Raw genomic sequence first — 18,169 nt, forward strand, 5'->3', positions numbered from 1 at the left:
TAAGTGTCACGAGTAAGTATCAAGCGAATTCAAGCACTAGAAAGTAATAAAGTATATCTTTAAGCACTTGAGAAGGACTAAGGATCTTTTACTAGTATATGGAGGAGGTAGTCTCTAGGTTGAAGGCTATATAGACTTGAGTTTCCAGTCCAATATCAACAATTGCAAGTCAAATTCAAGGTATATGTTCACCCTGAATGGGATAGTAGTGAGTTGGAAGAGTTTCAAGTAAGACACTACTGCTGACTCAACCACAAAGGCGGAATACATTGTTGCGGTAGAAGTAGCTAAAGAGGGAGTCTGGATTAAGAAGTTCATCAAAAATTTGAGAGTCATATCGAGCAGCACAGAACTGATTCCCATATATTGCGACAACAACGGGACGATCGCTCAAGTAAGGGAACCCAAGTCTTATCAAAAGTCTAAGCACGTTCTTAGAAGGTTCCACCTGATCAGAGAGATCATGACCTATAGAGATGTAGCAGTGAAAAAAGTTCTATCCGAAGATGACATTGCAGATCCATTGACAAAGCCATTGACTCGTATTGTATTTAAGTGTTACGTAGGTCTGATAGGGATTAGACACATTGGTGATTGGCTTTAGATCAAATGGAAGATTGATAGTTATAGGTGCCCTACAAGCCAATCACATGAGTGATGACACCTGTGACACGTTGCGATGGTCTCTTTACTTATTATTACTGATATTTTATCACATATTATCTGAATGTATATTGTGATGTCCTTGGATATATGCAATGAGAATCGAATCATGATGAGATCAATTCGCTTTTAAATACAAGCCATAAATCATCACGGTCATAGGTTACTCGAGAAGAACATCGAGATAACTGGATAGACTGGTACGTTGTATACTCATCCATATAATGGAGGCGACTGGTCTCATTGTCACTCGTGTGGGGATATTATAGGTACAGTTCAGGTGCTCATTGGAGAATGAGTTCACTAATTGATCCACTTACGGAATGCTCGATAGTTAATGATACTTGACATCAAACGGCAATTTCGTAGTCCTAGTTGTGTGTTTGGTCCTTAGACTTGAGACACCAAAGATGCCTTATATGAGTACTTCATTCTTTGACGCTAGACTTACAAGTTTGAAAGTTCAAGATCTAGTACAACCAGTTCTCGGGAATGACAGCCAACCTTACGAAGGCAATTGAGTATCAATAGAGGATCATCCACTCTCGGTATCATAAGAGGAATGTCACATGTATGCTCGCTCAAACAAAATCCATGGCCAGGGTCATTCGGATTGAGAGAGGAGTTCTCCAAGAGAATCCGATTAGAGCGAGATTCAGACAGGATTCCGTATAGGCTTGACGTTGCTATGCCCAATATATGATCTCTAGGATATTAGATGGATGAGGGACTATAGATATATGGTAACTAAGGAGAGACAAGTCTGATGGATTAGATCCTCTATACTGTTTGGGAACTATGGTGTAGTCGCCTAGTATGTCTATAGTCGATGAGTCAAGTAAATTATTATGGAGATAATAATTCACTCTATCAGAAGAAGTTTTGAGTCACAAGGAGTTCTGACAGGATCAACTCACGACCAACTTGGTATCGAGCCTAGAGGGTCACACGCATATGGTGGATATTGCGATGAGTAGAGGTGCGTATATGAGATATCCACAGAGCCTCTAGTTTGGATCTTATGGATAAGATCAAATTGAATAATTAGATAGAGATCTAATATCTAATGTGGATAGGATCCATTAAAGGTTAAGCTGCTTGCACCTCTATAAATAAGAGGAACCTCACGGTTCATAGGCTAGAACTTCTGGCGGTCACCCGTCCTATTCTCTTCAGCCTCCTCTTCTCCTCCTTGGCTTCCGTAGCCTTGTGGCTCACGTGGAGAGGGAGATCCCATATCGATTTGAGGAGCGTCGTCGCAACGTTTGCTCTATAGATTACCGCTAGAGAGGATTACACGAGTTATCCTTCATCCACTACATTGGATATGAAAATTTCAGGGATATACGATCTCTCTAGGTAGAACTTCTAATATAATACATATGGTTTTTGGTTTTACAATTTTCTCGCCCACCAATTATCATACAACGATCAAATACTTGACTTTGGGAAATTTAGTTTTGTTTTTATTTTTCGTTATGCATGAGATGTCGATATGTGATTTCCTAGTATAGTATAATCAAGAGAGTAAAGAGTCTCTTTTTTCTGCTTGTCCTAGCTTGACTTGGGGCATGACTTTTATATCTAGGCATTGGGTGGAGCAAATGGGCCTTCGTCTCTTTTTTAATGCGGGCAGTTTGCCGGCGTGTGTACTCAGAGGTAGCATATAGAGATTGTATGCTTCCGATTGGTCTTCCTAACGTCTTTGGGTTAGGCAGGGTATGGTCCCCTCGTCGTTCGTTTAGAAGGAAAGGCTGGTGAAGCCGGGCCATGCTGTCGACCATTAATGTGGAGTCAAGTTTATTTTCTTGATTATGGGATTGTTGAGGAGTGGGTCATATAGGCCCACTTCGGGAAGTCGAGGCAGGTAACATGACCTTTGTTAGGATCGAATCGATACTAAGAGGGGGGGAGGGGTTGGGGTGAATTAGTACTTTCGTAAAAGTTATATCAATTCGAAAATCTCGTTTGATAAAATCGTATCGAAAATATGTTTACCTTAAAAACATTTGTAAGAATGTAATGAGCAAGTAAAGTAGTTTGCAATAAAGGAAAACAATAAAATAGAAATGCAAACCGAGTTTTATAGTGGTTCGGTCATCGTGATCTACGTCTACTCCTGATTCCTCTTTCGTCGAGACCACCGGCATTCACTAATGATCTTCTTTCTAATAAGCGAAGATCAACTACCCTTACAACTCTTTCTCCTTTTCACAAGCTCAAGAGAGAATCTTTACACACCTCTTTTACAAGTATTCCCTCACACACCTTCCTTAGAACCATCTCTAAGCTTTAGGAGAGAGACTCTAAACTTTCAAAGAGTTTACAACCTTAAAAGCATAGAGTTTTTGTTCTACTTTCTCACTGCCTTAAGCAAGAAATATTGGGATATTTATAGACCCCAAATAACTTAAAAATTAGAGCCAAAATTTAAATCCTCGAGATTTCAAGGTATTGGCGGTACCACCGCCTATGCTGGGCGGCACCACCGCTTGAAAAACTGACAATGGGCAGTACCATCACCTGACACTAACATTGGGAGATACCACCGCCTGATTGTTTGGAAGATTATGTCTGGGCAGTACCACCGCCCAGATTGGTAGTACCACTGCTTGACACAATTTGGGAGACTGTGTTTGGGTGGTACCATCGCTTAGTCTGGCGATGCCATCGCCTAGTCTTCCCAAAAGTCAAGCAGTGGTACCGCCCAATGTCAGTGTTAGGAGATGGTACCACCCAGTGTCAGTGCTGCAAGCGGTGGTACTGCTAGTATGGGTGACCGAATGGGCCTTTTATAAGTGACCGAATGAGCCTTCCACTTGACCCAAAATAACCCCAACTCAGGCCCAATTGGCCCCCTGATTGAGTTGGCATTGCTTCACCCCAATACCGACTCAATTGAACCTAACCTAACTTGATCTAGACATACGATTACAAGCATGAATCCTATGTTGTCCGGCATATCATTGGTTCATCTGGCGCTTCATCTAATCCTTCGGCACATTGTCCTCTTCTTCGACGTATTGTCCAATCGGCATGTTGACTTCTGCAACTTCCGATCACCTTCGCATAATTTCTGATCCTTCAGTCTGATGCCTGAACTCACGGCACGAAGTCCTTCTGTCGGCACGTCAAGTGATCCTCCAGCCCGACGTCCAATCTCTTGACATATTCCACTTTGGCCCAACGTCCAATTCTTCTTGCTTTAATCGACTTGCCTTTTCTGATCGAAGTTAGTCCTGCATCACTCAAAATGCAAATTAGATCATAAACTCATCAATTGATTTTATCATCAAAATTCAAGATTCAACTATCTCTCCCTTTTTGATGATAATAACCAATTGATGACGAAGTTTAAACTAAATTCCCTCTATCAATATGTCATATTGAAATAAGATTGAATTTCATAAAATGATAACCGTTGACTTCCACATCATTGCATGCATCATAAAATCATGAGTATTGCATGCATCATTCCAAATCATAAATATTTCAAATCATCATGGTATCAAAATATCAAAGTACATTACATCCTACCATGCATGATCATAGCTTCTCATTGTATGCATCATCATAATATCATGAGTGTTTCATGCATAATTTCATATCATTATCATAACTTATTCATGCATAATCATGATTTTAAAACATCAAAGTACATCACACCTTGCATGATCATTATAACTTCTCCCCCTTTGTCATCAACAAAAAGTAGAAAGGTATAAATAGCAAGTTTTTTTTTAAAAAAAAAAAGAATGCAAGCTAGAAAATTAGTAAGTTTTACATCACTTTAGAATATGCAAACTAGTAAGTTTTAGAGATGTGCAAGTTCAGCAATATTTGCTTTTCTTGAAATGTGTATGTGTAAGTTAACGATTCTTTACTTCTTGAGATGGGCAAGATATCACATTGGTTTGAGATGGGCAAGATATCACATTTGCTTGAGATTGCAAGCTAGCATTTTTTTTTTCTTTTGATAAGTGCAAGCTAGCAATTTTGTCTTTCTTGAGATATATGCAAGTTAATAAGTTTTTGTTTTTTCTTTGCGATATACAAGCTAGTAAGACTTTCTCCCCCTTTGTCATTGTCGAAAAGAAGGGAAGAGTACAATAGTGCAAAATCCTTTTTTTTTTACATCAATGATTCAATTGAGATGTACAAATCATAAATACAAAGGATTTATACATAATGAAAATTATGTTATGAAAGATATAATGTCAAAGATCATATGAATATCAAAAGATATGATTCATTTTGATAAATCTCCTCTTAAATAACAAAAAAAAATCTTAGGAGATCAAATAGTAAAAGATCTTCAAAAGAAATTTTAAGTCATGAATTCCGAGAAGTCAAGAGAAAAAATTATGATTCATTTGGATAAATATTCTATTTAATAAAATAAAAGAATCATACGAGAATAAAGAGTGAGAGCTCTTTATTCATATAAAGAGAATCTAAAGTTATAATTTCGAGAATTTAATATCATGATTTCGATAAAAAAAATTCTTAATTCATAAATATCAGGATCATAATTTGTTTGCATAAGTCTCTTCTTTAATAAATGGTAAGAAGAAACCATCAAGGATAGAAAATATTTTGATTCTCATAAAAGATACCTCAAGTAAAGAAATCAAAAGAAAGTTCATGATTCAGTTTAAAAAAATCATTCAAATTCAATTTGTCAACTCCAAATTCATCAAAATCATTTTCAAGAGATTCAAAATGGTATAAATAGATTTATCAATCTTTTATTAAAAAATCGATAAGATAGACATAGAGAAATTTTCAAGAAAAATACACCCCATTTTTATGTGATTCAATTTATGTGATTTATTTCATACAAGCATGCTTTTGTCTTGAATTTCAAATAAAAACATACATCATCGTTTAAAATTGAAAAATAGAAAATCATCTAGATCAATAAGTCATAAATCATAAAAAAAATCACTATACATAATTTTAAAATATAAACTCATTAAGCATGATTTCCTTAAACATAAATCATATTCAATCAAAATCATTTTGTTTCGGCTAGTGAGCTTTATGAAGTGTGTTGGATCTCCGGTCATATGCCTTGATCATTCACTATCAAGATATCATTTTTGCTCTTAGCTCTCGATTGTAGATATTTCTACAAGAAAGGTAGGTTTACTATAGGTACCCATTTAACTTTGGGTTCCTCATGTTTAGATCTACTATCTTGATTTTTGGCATAAGGTCATTTATAGTTTATTTTGGAATCCAAACCAATTTATGTGAGACTAGCTTTTTGAATGGACATTTATATGCATAATGACCATGTTTACCATAAAAATTATATTTGTTTTTAAGGAAAATATGTAATGTGGGTTCTTTAACAAATGTGGTTGGCTTTTGTTGAGTGTTACTACTCACAAAGCCAATTCCTTCTTTTCTACAAATATGACTCTTATTGGCAAGAATCATGTTTAAGGATTTGCTACCAATTTTAAATTTATCTAATGTTTCTTGTAGTAAAATATTTTTCTTCCTAAGTAAGTCTAACTCTTCACACTTAGTGCAACGAGTTAACATGCAATTATCATGCTCATTTTTTAAATTTTCAAATTTACTAGCAAGAGAAGCATGATCCTTTTTTACCAACTAGCTTACATTCATCAATAAATCATGAAAAGCATTTAGTAACTCATCGTAAGGTAAAGACATTTTAGTTGAGTTGTTTACGTCATCGTCGAGAGCCATCAAAGCGAAGTTCGCCACTTCGTCTTCATCGGTTTGCTCCTCGTCTTTAGATGTACTCGATTCGTCCCAAGCCACCTTGAGTGCTTTCTTCTTCTTTAGCAGCTTCTTCTTTTAAGTTCGTTTTTATTTTTTGATTCTTGTTTTAAGAACTTTTTTAAGCTTTATTTTTAAGAGTTCAAAGTGATCATCACTTAGCTTTCGCTCGAGTGGTCTTCATTTGTTCTAAGTGTCAAATCCTTTTTGTTCTTTGAAAAGTTGTTCTCAAGTTCATCATATGCTATACATGTCATTTCATAGGTCATCAAAGAGCCGATAAGTTTTTAAAGCGGAAAGTTATTTAGGTCATTTGCCCTTTGTATTATAGTTACTTTTGAATCCCAATTTTTAGAAAGAGATCATAAATCTTTATTGACAAGTTCAAGATTCGAAAAACATTTGCCAAAAATTTTTAAACTATTGATGATATTCTTAAAATAGGTGTACATGCCAACAATAGTTTCACTTGGCTTCATTCGAAATACTTCAAAATCATGCATCAAAAAATTTATTTTAGACTCTTTTATCTTCGTGCCGATATCGGTCCTAACAATTGGTATCAGAGCCAGGTTTCTCTCTGTTGGTTTAACACCCAAGAGAGATGACTTTTTTCAACAATCTAGAGGGTCACTCTATCATTCGTCCTCCTATGTTCAATGAGACAGACTACACTTATTGGAAAACTTGAATGAGAGTTTTCTTACTTTTTATGGATTTGAATTTATGGAATATTATCGAAAGTGGTTTTCAAAAGTCTTCTAATCTAATGAACGAATAGAATGATTTGGAGAAGAAAACTTTTTCTTTGAATGCTAAAGCGATGAAGGCTTTGTTTTATACTTTAGATAAAAATGAATTTAATCATGTTTCTATATGCGAAACTGCACATCAGATTTGGCAGACACTAGAAGTAAGTCATGGGTGAGGTTGAATTAGCGCTTTCGTAAAAGTTTCGTCGATTTGAAAATCTCGTTCGATAAAATCGTATAGGAAATATGTTTAACTTAAAAACATTCGTAAGAATGTAATGAGCAAGTAAAGCAGTTTGTAATAAAGGTAAATAGTAAAATAGAAATACAAATCAAATTTTATAGTGATTCGATCGTCGCGACCTATGTCCACTCCCGATTCCTCTTCCGTCGAGACCATTGTCGTTCACTAACGATTTTCTTTCCAATGGGTGAAGATCAACTACCCTTACAACTCTCTCCTTTTCACAGGCCCAAGAGAGAACTTTTACACCCCTTTTTTACAAGTATTCCCTCACACACCTCCCTTAAAACTATGTCTAAGCTTTAGGAGGAGGGACTCTAAAGCCTTAGAAGCACAAAGTTTTTATTCTACTTTCTAGCTACCTTAAGTAGGAAAGATTGGGGTATTTATAGGCCCCAAATAATTTCAAAAATTAGAGCCAAAATTCAAATCCCCGAGGATTTAGGGTATTGGCGGTACCATTGCTTGTGCTGGGTGGTACCACGACTTGCAACATTGACACTGGATGGTACCATCGCCTGACATTGACATTGGGCAGTACCACCATCTGACACTGACACTGAGTGGTACCACTACCTAAACTGGCGGTACCATCGCCTGACACAGTTTAAGAGACTTGTGTTTGGGCGATATCACCACCCAGTTTGGCGGTGCCACCGCTTGACCCTTCTATGGATGATCGAATGAGCCTTCCACTTAGCCCAAAACAGTCCCAAATCAGGCCCATTTGACCCTAATTGAGTTGGTATTGTTTCACCCCAATACCGACTCAATTAGATATAAACTAACTTGATCTAGATATACGATTACAAGTATGAATCCTATGTTGTTTGGTATGTCATTAGTTCATTCGGTGCTTCGTCCAATCCTTCGATGCATTGTCCTCTCCTTTGGTGTATTGCTCAATTAGCTTGTTGACTCCTACAACTTTTGATCTCCTTAGCGCAATGTCCGATCCTTTGGCCCGATGCCCAAACTCATAGTGCGAAGTCCTTCTGCTAGCACGTCGACCGATCCTTCGGCCCGACATCCAATCTCTTGATATGTTCCACTCTGGCCTAACGTCTGATTCTTCCTACTTTAATTGACTTATATTTTCTGATCGAATTTAGTCCTACATCACTCAAAACGCAGATTAGATCGTAAACTCATCAATTAATTTCATCATCAAAATCCAAGATTCAATAACCTCTTATTGGTGGTCTTAGGGAGTAGGTGGTTCCGGGTTTTTGTTTAGGTGTAACTTACATGGTGAGGGAAGTTGAGTGGTGTCAGGATTTATCACTATCAACCTCTCCACCAATTGACTCTGCAATACCTAACGAAGCAATGTCTTCGGTTCCAGGTTTTTGTTTAGGTGTAACTTACATGGTGAGGGAAGTTGAGTGGTGTCAGGATTTATCACTATCAACCTCTCCACCAATTGACTCTGCAATACCTAACGAAGCAATGTCTTCGATACCACAAATGATGTTGTTGTCCTTTCCTCAACCAAGTGACATCGAAGTGCATCAGCCTGATCAGGTATGTGTCACTAACTTTTTATCAATTCTCATACCTTTAGCACAACCAAATAATACAACTGAGCTTAGAGATCATATGACAATATGCTCTAAAAATAACGTCTTCAAACAACATCAAATTCTTTATTTTCATGCTACCATAAGCTCTCCACTTGAGTTTACTAAACTCACAACCATCACCCAAGCTCAAAAATCTCTATTCTAGCATAAAGCCATGTGTAAGGAATATGATGTCTTACTCTATAATGTCATATAGATTCTTGTATCATCTCACCCCACACAAAATATCATCAGGGGTAACTAGATCTTTTGAATTAAGCAGAACCTAGATGGATCCATTGCCAGATTCAAAGCATGTTTGGTAGCCAAAGGATTTCACCAACGACCAGGTGTTGATTACACAATGACCTTCAGTCTAGTTGTTAAACCGATGATAATTCGACTCATTTTGAACTTGGCTATCACTCAAGGTTGGCATATAGGATAACTAGATGTTAATAATGCTTTCTTACAAGAGACCTTAATTGAAGATATATTTATGCATCAACCCCTTAGCTTCATCTAGCCTTAGTATCCAGATCATGTTTGTAAACTATGAAAAACTATAAATGGATTTTGCCCAGCTCTAAAGGCCTAGTATACCGAACTTAACTCATTTTTTATATCAGTCGAACTCGTCAAATCCAACTCTAACACCTCCTTATTCCTAAGATAACAAAAGAGATATATTATATATCTACTTATTTATATAGATGATATTATTATCACATGCAATAATTCTATGGAGATCAAGTAATTCCTTAAGCAATTTGTAGGTCAATTCTCCATAGAAAACTTAGGAATATTAAGTCACTTTTTGGGAGTGAAAGTAATGTTTACATAATGTCTTACTCCATGATCTCAAATATACTCTATAAATTTTTCTATCTCAAAATATATATATTTGAGATTTATTATCAAAGACGAACATGTAAAATGCTAAAGAAATTATTGCCTCACTCTTCACAACTGAGTTACTCAAATTATATAATGACAACCATACTACATATCCTACACAGTACCTAAAAGTACTTAGTTCCTTGCAATATTTATGTATCACATATCGAGACATTCCATTTGTAGTAAATAAATTATCATAATTCATGCATCGACCCTCCAATATGCATTGGTTTACACTAAAATACGTTCCGTAATATCTTAATAGGACATTCAATTATAGACTTTTCCTTTATAAACACTCATCACTTTATTTTCATGCTTTCGTCGATATTGATTGGGTAGGCAACACTGATGATAGAATATCTACATCATCTTATGTTGTCTTCCTTGGAGCAAATCTGATCAGTTAGAGTTCCAAGAAACAAAACACAATAGCAAGAACTACCATTGAAGCTAAAACTGAGTCATCACTACTATTGCTATAGAACTCAATTGGGTCACCAATTTGCTATATGAACTTAATATCACTTCCCAATTCACTCCTACAATATATTGTGATAATATCAGTGCAACCTACTTATGCGTCAACTTGATGTTTCACTTATGCATGAAATACATTATCATCGACTTTTAGAGTTCAAGTTCTTAGACATCAACTACATATTTCTCACGTTCATACTTCTAACTAAGCCTCTCGCTCATAAGATATTTCAATTGCATCATCTCAAGATTGACACGATTGATGGAACCTCAATCTTAGGAGGCCACAACAGAAGATTATGATATAGACAAATATGAAATAATAATTCTGCATTTCTTATATTCTAATATTAAATTAATATATAATTTGAAGATCAAACACAGATTTAATAATATGATTTGAGCCTGAGAATTCCTTATATAACTTATATAAACATGCACTACCTCAATAAACGAGATCATTAAATTCTTCCACATACTAATTGTTGAATCTCAGCAATCGCATGTTCTAATTCTACTCAAGAACAACATATTCCATATTCCATATGGCGGTTCTCAACCATCGTTTTCTAGTACAATGAATCTATTATTTCGGTTGATCAGTGAATTCTCACGTGCCATGGCATTATTTATAAATAAATATTACTTATATTAAGAAAACAGAAAATACAAGCAGTAAAAATTCACTTGTAGAGACTCAAGATGCGAGTTCCATTATTCAGAAAACAATTACAAACCAGCTAACAAGTACATTACTATCATACGAACTGAAATAACAAGCAGCTAAGGCAAATAAATCACAAACTGGACTTGACACTGGTTGAATACTGTAACCAACAACAACAGTGTGTTACAGAGCAAAAATAGCTTCCATGTGGTGTCAAGTGCAAGCAGAAGCATGTTGACTAGTTGACACAAAAAAATGGTTGACCCACAATGCAGACTTCAATTAGATAGCGTACATGGCTGCAGAAATGTTGAGGTGATTATGTTTATGCTGAACCACAACCTCTCTCTCTCCAGAATGATATGCTTTAAGAACCTGTCAAGATAAAGAAAGCACTCGAGTTACAGAAGGTTATTTGGTAGCCTAATGTAGCAAATGCTGCCTACAACATCAAACAACCTTGAGATGAGTAACCATGTCTTTCTGATACATGGTACATGTCCTTTTGACTCTGCTGATCCGCTCAAAATAACTGCAAAATCTAAATCAGTATAGTTAAATGAAAATCCATATGAATATCAGCAGTATAAGAGAGACGGATGAATAAGAAACGATTCCCTTGGTGGTAAAGCGCCACTCTTTTCTGGACCTTCCTGACAACAGATATAACTGATGTAATTAAAGGTGAGATTTAGATGCCAAAATTGATAAGAGAAGCAACAAGAGAAAGGAAGTGTAGCATAGATGTCTCATCTACTTAGGACTATTGGAAGTAAGATAGCCTAGTTTCTCAGCCAAGACAACAATATCATCATCCTCGCCTCTTTCAACCCACTCTGGTCCACCCTTCTCCTCTTCAATCCGTTCCTTAAACAACGCCTCCCAAAACTCATCATTCAGTTCTGTATATCCACCTTCATGCTTCTCTCCTGGTTTATTCTCAGCATCTTCATTCCTTCCAAGTCCGTGTATTTCCATTGACAAGCCATCCAATTGGAAGAATTCAGGTTCATAAACCCCTTCCAGCTTTCCCGTTTCAATGTCAAATGGTGGCTCAAACTCCTGTGCCTCGTTTGTCTCCTCTTCACCATGACAAGGCCCTGCTTCTATTGGTCGTCTCCTTTTCTTTGAAATGGCTTCCTCAAGCTGTTTCCTTTTTTCTTGCTGCTGAACCAACTGCTGGAAGAAGTCAGGGTTTTGCAAAGCACATGCTAAGAAGGTCATCGTTTGTTGCTGTTTTTGTTCTGTGCTTTGTACCCTTTCTTCCATGGCTTGAAGCTGTGTTCTAGTGTTCTGCTGCTCCTGCCTTAGCTTCACCACCTCTGCCATCAGAATGTTCTTATCTCGCTTTAACCTATCAATTTCTCCATCTAGACCAAAGTGCCCGACCTCCAGGAATGACCCCGTTGATTGCTGCCTTGGTAGAGGATTCGAAGGTGGTTTTCTTCTTTTAATTGTCTTTAGAAGATGCTTCTGTCCTCTAAGAAATCCTTCATTTGCAAATTCCCATCTATCTGGGTCCACCTTCCTAAAGCCCTGAGAAAACCAAGAGATTTAGTAGCTTCGACTTTGATGCACCAACCAATCAATCAAAAGGGTAGAAACAAAGATAATCTATCAAATGCAGAAACAAGTAGTCTAGCAAAGTCTATGATATCACAGAAGTTTCACAAGTTCAATGGTGGTTGATGAGAAGCCTCAAGCATGATAGTCTTCTGGTCCGTCCTCTATAAAAAAAGAAAAACTTAGTGCAGATTAATAAATATTAAAAGATGATAAGGGTACTTCAATTAAGCTGGAAGGAGACATTGGTGAGAGAATGAAAAAATGTGTCCATCGATAATTTTACCTCAAAAAAGAAAATTTATACAGCAAGCAGATTCTCAGCACAAATAATCTTCTCGTTCTCTTCATTCTTCTTTCTTCTTCTTGTCTTTCTATTATTGATATAAAAATAATAATTGTTGAAAATGACTGTTTTGTCTTATATAATATTAGAAGTTGCAGTATGAGGAATTCTAACCATTTCGCTGATCAATAATAACAAAGACGGATATAAACGGTACTTAGCTCTTCTGCATCATTAAGTTGAGTTGCTAGAACAATCAATCTGCCACTTTAGTACCTGTTCCATTTCTATATGGTTCCAATAATTCTTCGCATGTCAGACTGAAAGATGAAGCAAAAAACACTAGTTGTGTTCACCATATTTCTGTTTTAGCTGACTTCATACAGGCTCATTCCACTTCCAAAGAATAAAAAGTAAGCCACCCAATAGAACCATAGAGGTTCCAAGGTGAATGAACAACAACCGTAGTATTTACTCGTTACAGAAGAAAACAATTAAAAGAGCAAAATTTAAGAGTTGATGTGCTGTGACTAAGAGAATAGGAGAAAATTATATTTTTGAGAATGCTAGAATGTTACTGCTAGAACTCTTCAAAACCTAGAAGTTACTTCCTCTTAAGCATGTGAACGGAAGTTAAGATAGAAAGCTAACAATGAAATGGAACAATCATAGTCCCTCATTTAAGTAGCCGAGATATGAGAGAGATAAGGGGAAATTTTGAAGTAATTGGACCTGACAAGAACCAAATAAGATGCCAACAGAGTAACTAGAGATTAATAATCATGAATAATTATCAGTCGTTTCTATATGGTTTCCAATTACTGCCAACAAAGGGCATCTTATTATCAAAAATTTTGATGGCTGTCATCTGATTATCCAGATCATCAAATTATAGCAAAGTGTTGGGTATGTTAACCTCTCAATGCTTTCATCCAAAATCAAACTTCTTAATGTTCCTAATCTAAAATGATTTTAAATGCACTGCAACCTCACAGCAAAACAGTGTCAATGCATTCAATTCGACAATGATGAATATGAGGAACTAAACATATGTTAACATCTGAAAAGAAAGTTGATGGAAGAGCTCTAGGTATATATAGGGTGAAAATTGTAAAAAAGAAGGTAGGATTGATCCATTGTCCAATTTAATGAGGAACAAATAAAGAGAGATGAAATCCACATTACATATTCAATTTGTTGCAATCTTCTGAACCTTTTATTGCCTTAACATAAAGTTTTATGACAAACTAGAAATATACTTTACGAACACAAGAAAAATTGAGATGCAAAAGGAAGTCATTTGCGTTGAAAATGAATTCCAACTGCGTCCCCTTTCCAAAAACCAAAAAGCTAAATAGAATCACATGAAAATTCATACAGGCATTACTTCAAACACTTACATATGTGTTGAGCTGCCTAACGAAGCTGGAGAAATTGTTGTGCTTGAAATACCTCGGCAGAAGGGTCACAGCAAAAGCGTGGGGATCCCGGACCACGAAGCTATTACTCGTGAGGCTCCAGGAGACCACCTGATCGGTTACTGGGTCATCGACCATGTCGAAGGTCTTCGTAAGGAAAGGCGGCGGCCCAACTTCGTGCAGCCCCTCCATCGGCCGTGGAGGCTCCATAAAAGAATCTTCTATGTTATAGGAACTCGTCTCCGGGTACTCCTCTTTCACTATATCGGGAAGAGGATCCATGACTGCAGCCAAAACAGATCAAACAATAGCAAGATGAGATTCTGATTCAAATACCGGAAATGTAACTACAGAGAATGTCGGCAACAACAAGGCCCTTACAAGAAACCCATCAAAAGAGAGTAACAAACGGATCCGTCTACTGGCAAAGGTAATCAATCAGAGAAAGACGAGACTTTGATGCAAGAAATGCAACCTAATCAACAAAAAATAGAGAAGAAACCATGGAAACTAAGATTAAAGAGAAAAAAAGCTGATCTCTTTTCAGGCGTTAAAGCAGGGGTCCGAGGAAAAGAGGGAAAGGATAGCACGAGCAGATTAAAATCTGGTGAAGAAGCAGGAAAAGGGATGAGAGTGAGAGGAGGACTCGCCTGCTGATACAAGTCTAACTAACTGAGCTGGGGAGGGGAAAGAGGATAAGATAATATGGGCGGTGGGAGTGTGAGCTCAACGCGCTGCGTTGTATAGCTCAGTGGTTCTTCGAGCAGTGAGATGGATGCTTTCTTGTTGCCGAGGAAGGAAGGAAAGGAAGAAGGAGAAGGGGACGGCATTAAATAGGGCTGGGACAGAAGGTTCCAGAGCGACAAGGTGCAGCCGGCCGGTCGTGGAAGCTTCCGGAGAGGTGTGGGGCGGAGGGAAATATCTCGTGGGGACCCAGCTTCCGGAGGGTGGGGCCGGCCGGTCGTGGAGATTGGCCGGCCGCCGTTGGTCCCGCTTGGAGCTGGGTCTCCGTCGCCACTCGTCTTCCGCAGATATTATCCCACTCGAGTATGGTCGCCGATGGTGATGATTGACGTCCTTGCCGACACAAGACAATTGAAAGCGGAGGAAGGGAAACACCTAATCCCTCTTTTAATTATTTTTCTTTTTCTTCTAAATTTCTTGGTAATTCGTTTTCTCACTTTGAGAATTACAAACTTACCTTCGTATCTTCTAACGTGAGAAAGAAAGTGTTCGGATGGAGAATAAAGGAAAACAATAAAAGAATATTATGATATAATTAAAAAAATATTTTTAATTAAAAAATAAAAGTAATATTAAATAATAGATAAAGATTTAGAATACTCATAGCTGCACAATAAGTTGCTTGATGAAGTATAATCATATTTTTATGATCCTAATGATAACTATCTTATTCTATCATATCACTAATGATTTAGATATGATAATTACCCTCAAACTTTTAGATCATAGGTTACTACTTCCAATATATCTATAACTATTTAAAACATGACAACTATCTATATTATTATCTATGAATCATTTCTCAATATTCTCGCTTGATTCATAGTTACATATATTGATTTAAGATATAAAATAAATATGTTTATGAACCGACAGTGATTTGGTAAGAATATTTATAATTTATTCATATAAGTCATTATATTTTATTATTATGGTTCCACTTGCTATAAGATTCCGAATGAAATGATAAAGTATCTTTATATACTTCGTTTTTTAATAAAATATTAGATTCTGCACCATTATAATTGTATCTTTATGTTACAAAATATTTCAGTTGCTTCTTGTTATTTTTTTATGAAGATCTTTAAGAAGTTTTCTAAGTTATATTGCTTGACAAGTTGTTGATGTTGCAATTACGTATTCTGCATTCAATATTAATAATGTAATTGTTGCTGCGAATATCCTTTTGCAATAAGCTAAGCCTTAGGCTTTTGGATACTTACATCTACATTATCCTTTGTTTTGAACACCTATTTTAATCTAATAACTTTTTTTTTATAGATCCATTAGATCTTAGGTTTTATTTTTTTCGATTGACTTGATTTCCTCATTTATTATCTTAAACTATTTCTTTTTTTTCAATAGCTTCCTCAAAAGTTATAGGATCTAAAATAAACAAAACAAATATTGAATCATCAATTTCTATTAGTGATTTGAATTTTCCTAGAGGGGTTTCATCTGAGTAATAATTTGATAAATTTGGACTACTATTAGTTGAGGTTGAAGATGAATTTGTTAGAGTAGGATCTATCACTTGATTCCGTAGAGTATTTAGTTTTTCTGAAATATGAATTTGTGTTTCATCTCCCAATTCCAATTTATCCTTTCATTAAATATAATATTTATATTAATAATAACTTTACCTCTTATAGGATTATATAATTGATATGTTTTAGATTACAAGAAATAACTAATTAAGATATATTTTGATATTTCATTATGATGGTTTTATGAATTTATCAAAGCATAAGTAATACAACAAAAAAATTCTTTAATGCCTTATACTTGAATTTATACCATATAAAGACTCAAAAGGAATTCAATTTATAATAACCATTGTTGGTGAAATATTCAACAAATAAATTACTGTTGTAACTATTAGTTATAGGTGTCATACAAGTCAATCATATGAATAATGACACCTGTGACACGCTACGATGATCTTTTTGCTTATTATTACTGGCATTTTATCACATATTATCTAGATATATATTGTGATATTCTTGGATCTATGTAATGGAAATCAGATCATGATGAGATCACGATAATAAGACCGATTCGCCTTTAAACATAAATCCTCGGTAATAAGCTATTCGAGAAGGACATCAAGATAATCGGATAAACCGGTGCATTGTATACTCATCTATATGATAGATGCAGTTAATCTCATAGTCGCTCGTGTGGGGACACTGAGGTATAGTGCAAATGCTCATTAGAGAATGAGTTCATTGATTGATCCGCTTACAAAATGCTAAATGGTTAATAATACCTGATGTTAGATAATTATTCCATTATCATAATTGTGTATCTAGTTCTTAGACTTGAGATACCAAAGATACCTTGTATGAGTACTCCATTCTTTGACACTGAACTTATAGGTTTGGAGATTCCATATTTGGTACAACTAGTTCTCGGGAATGGCAACCAACCTTACGAAGGTAATTGAGTGTCAATAGAGGATCATCCACTCTTAGTATCACGAGAGAAATATCTCATGTATGCTTGTTCAGACAAAATCTCTAGCTAGGGTCGTTTGGATTAAAAGAGAATGAGTTCTCTAAAAAAATCTTATTAAAGCGAGACTCGGACAAGATTCCATATGACCTAACGTTACCATGCCCAATATACGATCTTTGGGATATTAGATAGATGAGGGACTATAAACACATGGTAATTATGGACAAACATATCCGATTGATTTGATCCCCCTATACCATTTGGGGACTATGGCGTAGTGGCATAGTACGTCTATAGTTGATGAATCGAGTGAATTATTATGGAGATAATAATTCACTATATCAGAAGGAGTTCTAAGTCAGGAGTTTTGATAGGATCAACTCACGGTCAACTCGATATCGGGCCTAGAGAGTCACATACGTATGGAGGATGTTATGATGAGTAAAGGTATAGATATGAGATATCTCTGAAGCCCCAATTTAGATCTTATAGATAAGATCCAAATAGATGATTGGTTAGAGATCCAATTGAATGATTGGATAGAGGTCCAATTTAATAGGATCCATGTTAAGTTGCTTGCACCCCTATAAATAAGAGGAACCTTATGGTTCATAGGCTAGAACTTCTAGTAGTCACCCCTCCTAGTCTTCTCAGCCTTCTCTCCTCCTTGGCTCTGGTA

At 36.1% G+C, this 18,169-nt stretch overlaps 1 protein-coding gene across 2 annotated transcripts; it reads right to left on the bottom strand.

Moving 5' to 3' along the window:
- Positions 1 to 11,042: 11,042 nt before the first annotated feature.
- Positions 11,043 to 15,359, bottom strand: LOC135580981 (heat stress transcription factor A-2c-like). 2 transcript variants are annotated; one of them, XM_065093698.1, is made up of 5 exons: positions 14,940 to 15,359; positions 14,671 to 14,764; positions 14,272 to 14,573; positions 11,482 to 12,558; positions 11,043 to 11,397 (listed from the first exon to the last, which is right to left on the bottom strand). In XM_065093698.1, the coding sequence occupies exons 3-4, from the start codon at positions 14,569 to 14,571 to the stop codon at positions 11,776 to 11,778; spliced, it is 1,083 nt and encodes a 360-aa protein (XP_064949770.1). In that variant the 5' UTR covers positions 14,572 to 14,573; positions 14,671 to 14,764; positions 14,940 to 15,359; the 3' UTR covers positions 11,043 to 11,397; positions 11,482 to 11,775. The 2 variants fall into 2 exon arrangements, with proteins under 2 accessions (XP_064949770.1, XP_064949769.1); XM_065093697.1 differs by lacking the exon at positions 14,671 to 14,764 and having other exon boundaries at positions 14,940 to 15,356.
- Positions 15,360 to 18,169: the final 2,810 nt, after the last annotated feature.

Source organism: Musa acuminata, chromosome BXJ2-1 (assembly GCF_036884655.1).
Source record: "Musa acuminata AAA Group cultivar baxijiao chromosome BXJ2-1, Cavendish_Baxijiao_AAA, whole genome shotgun sequence".
In the NCBI taxonomy this organism is placed as follows: domain Eukaryota; kingdom Viridiplantae; phylum Streptophyta; class Magnoliopsida; order Zingiberales; family Musaceae; genus Musa; species Musa acuminata.

What these genes read in the sequence shown, in the direction of transcription:
- LOC135580981 (XM_065093698.1), bottom strand. Translation starts at nt 14,571, where the DNA reads ATGGATCCTCTTCCCGATATAGTGAAAGAGGAGTACCCGGAGACGAGT. An exon ending in TTAGGCAGCTCAACACATAT is followed by an intron (nt 12,559 to 14,271) that starts GTAAGTGTTTGA and finishes TGGTTTTCTCAG; the next exon opens with GGCTTTAGGAAGGTGGACCC.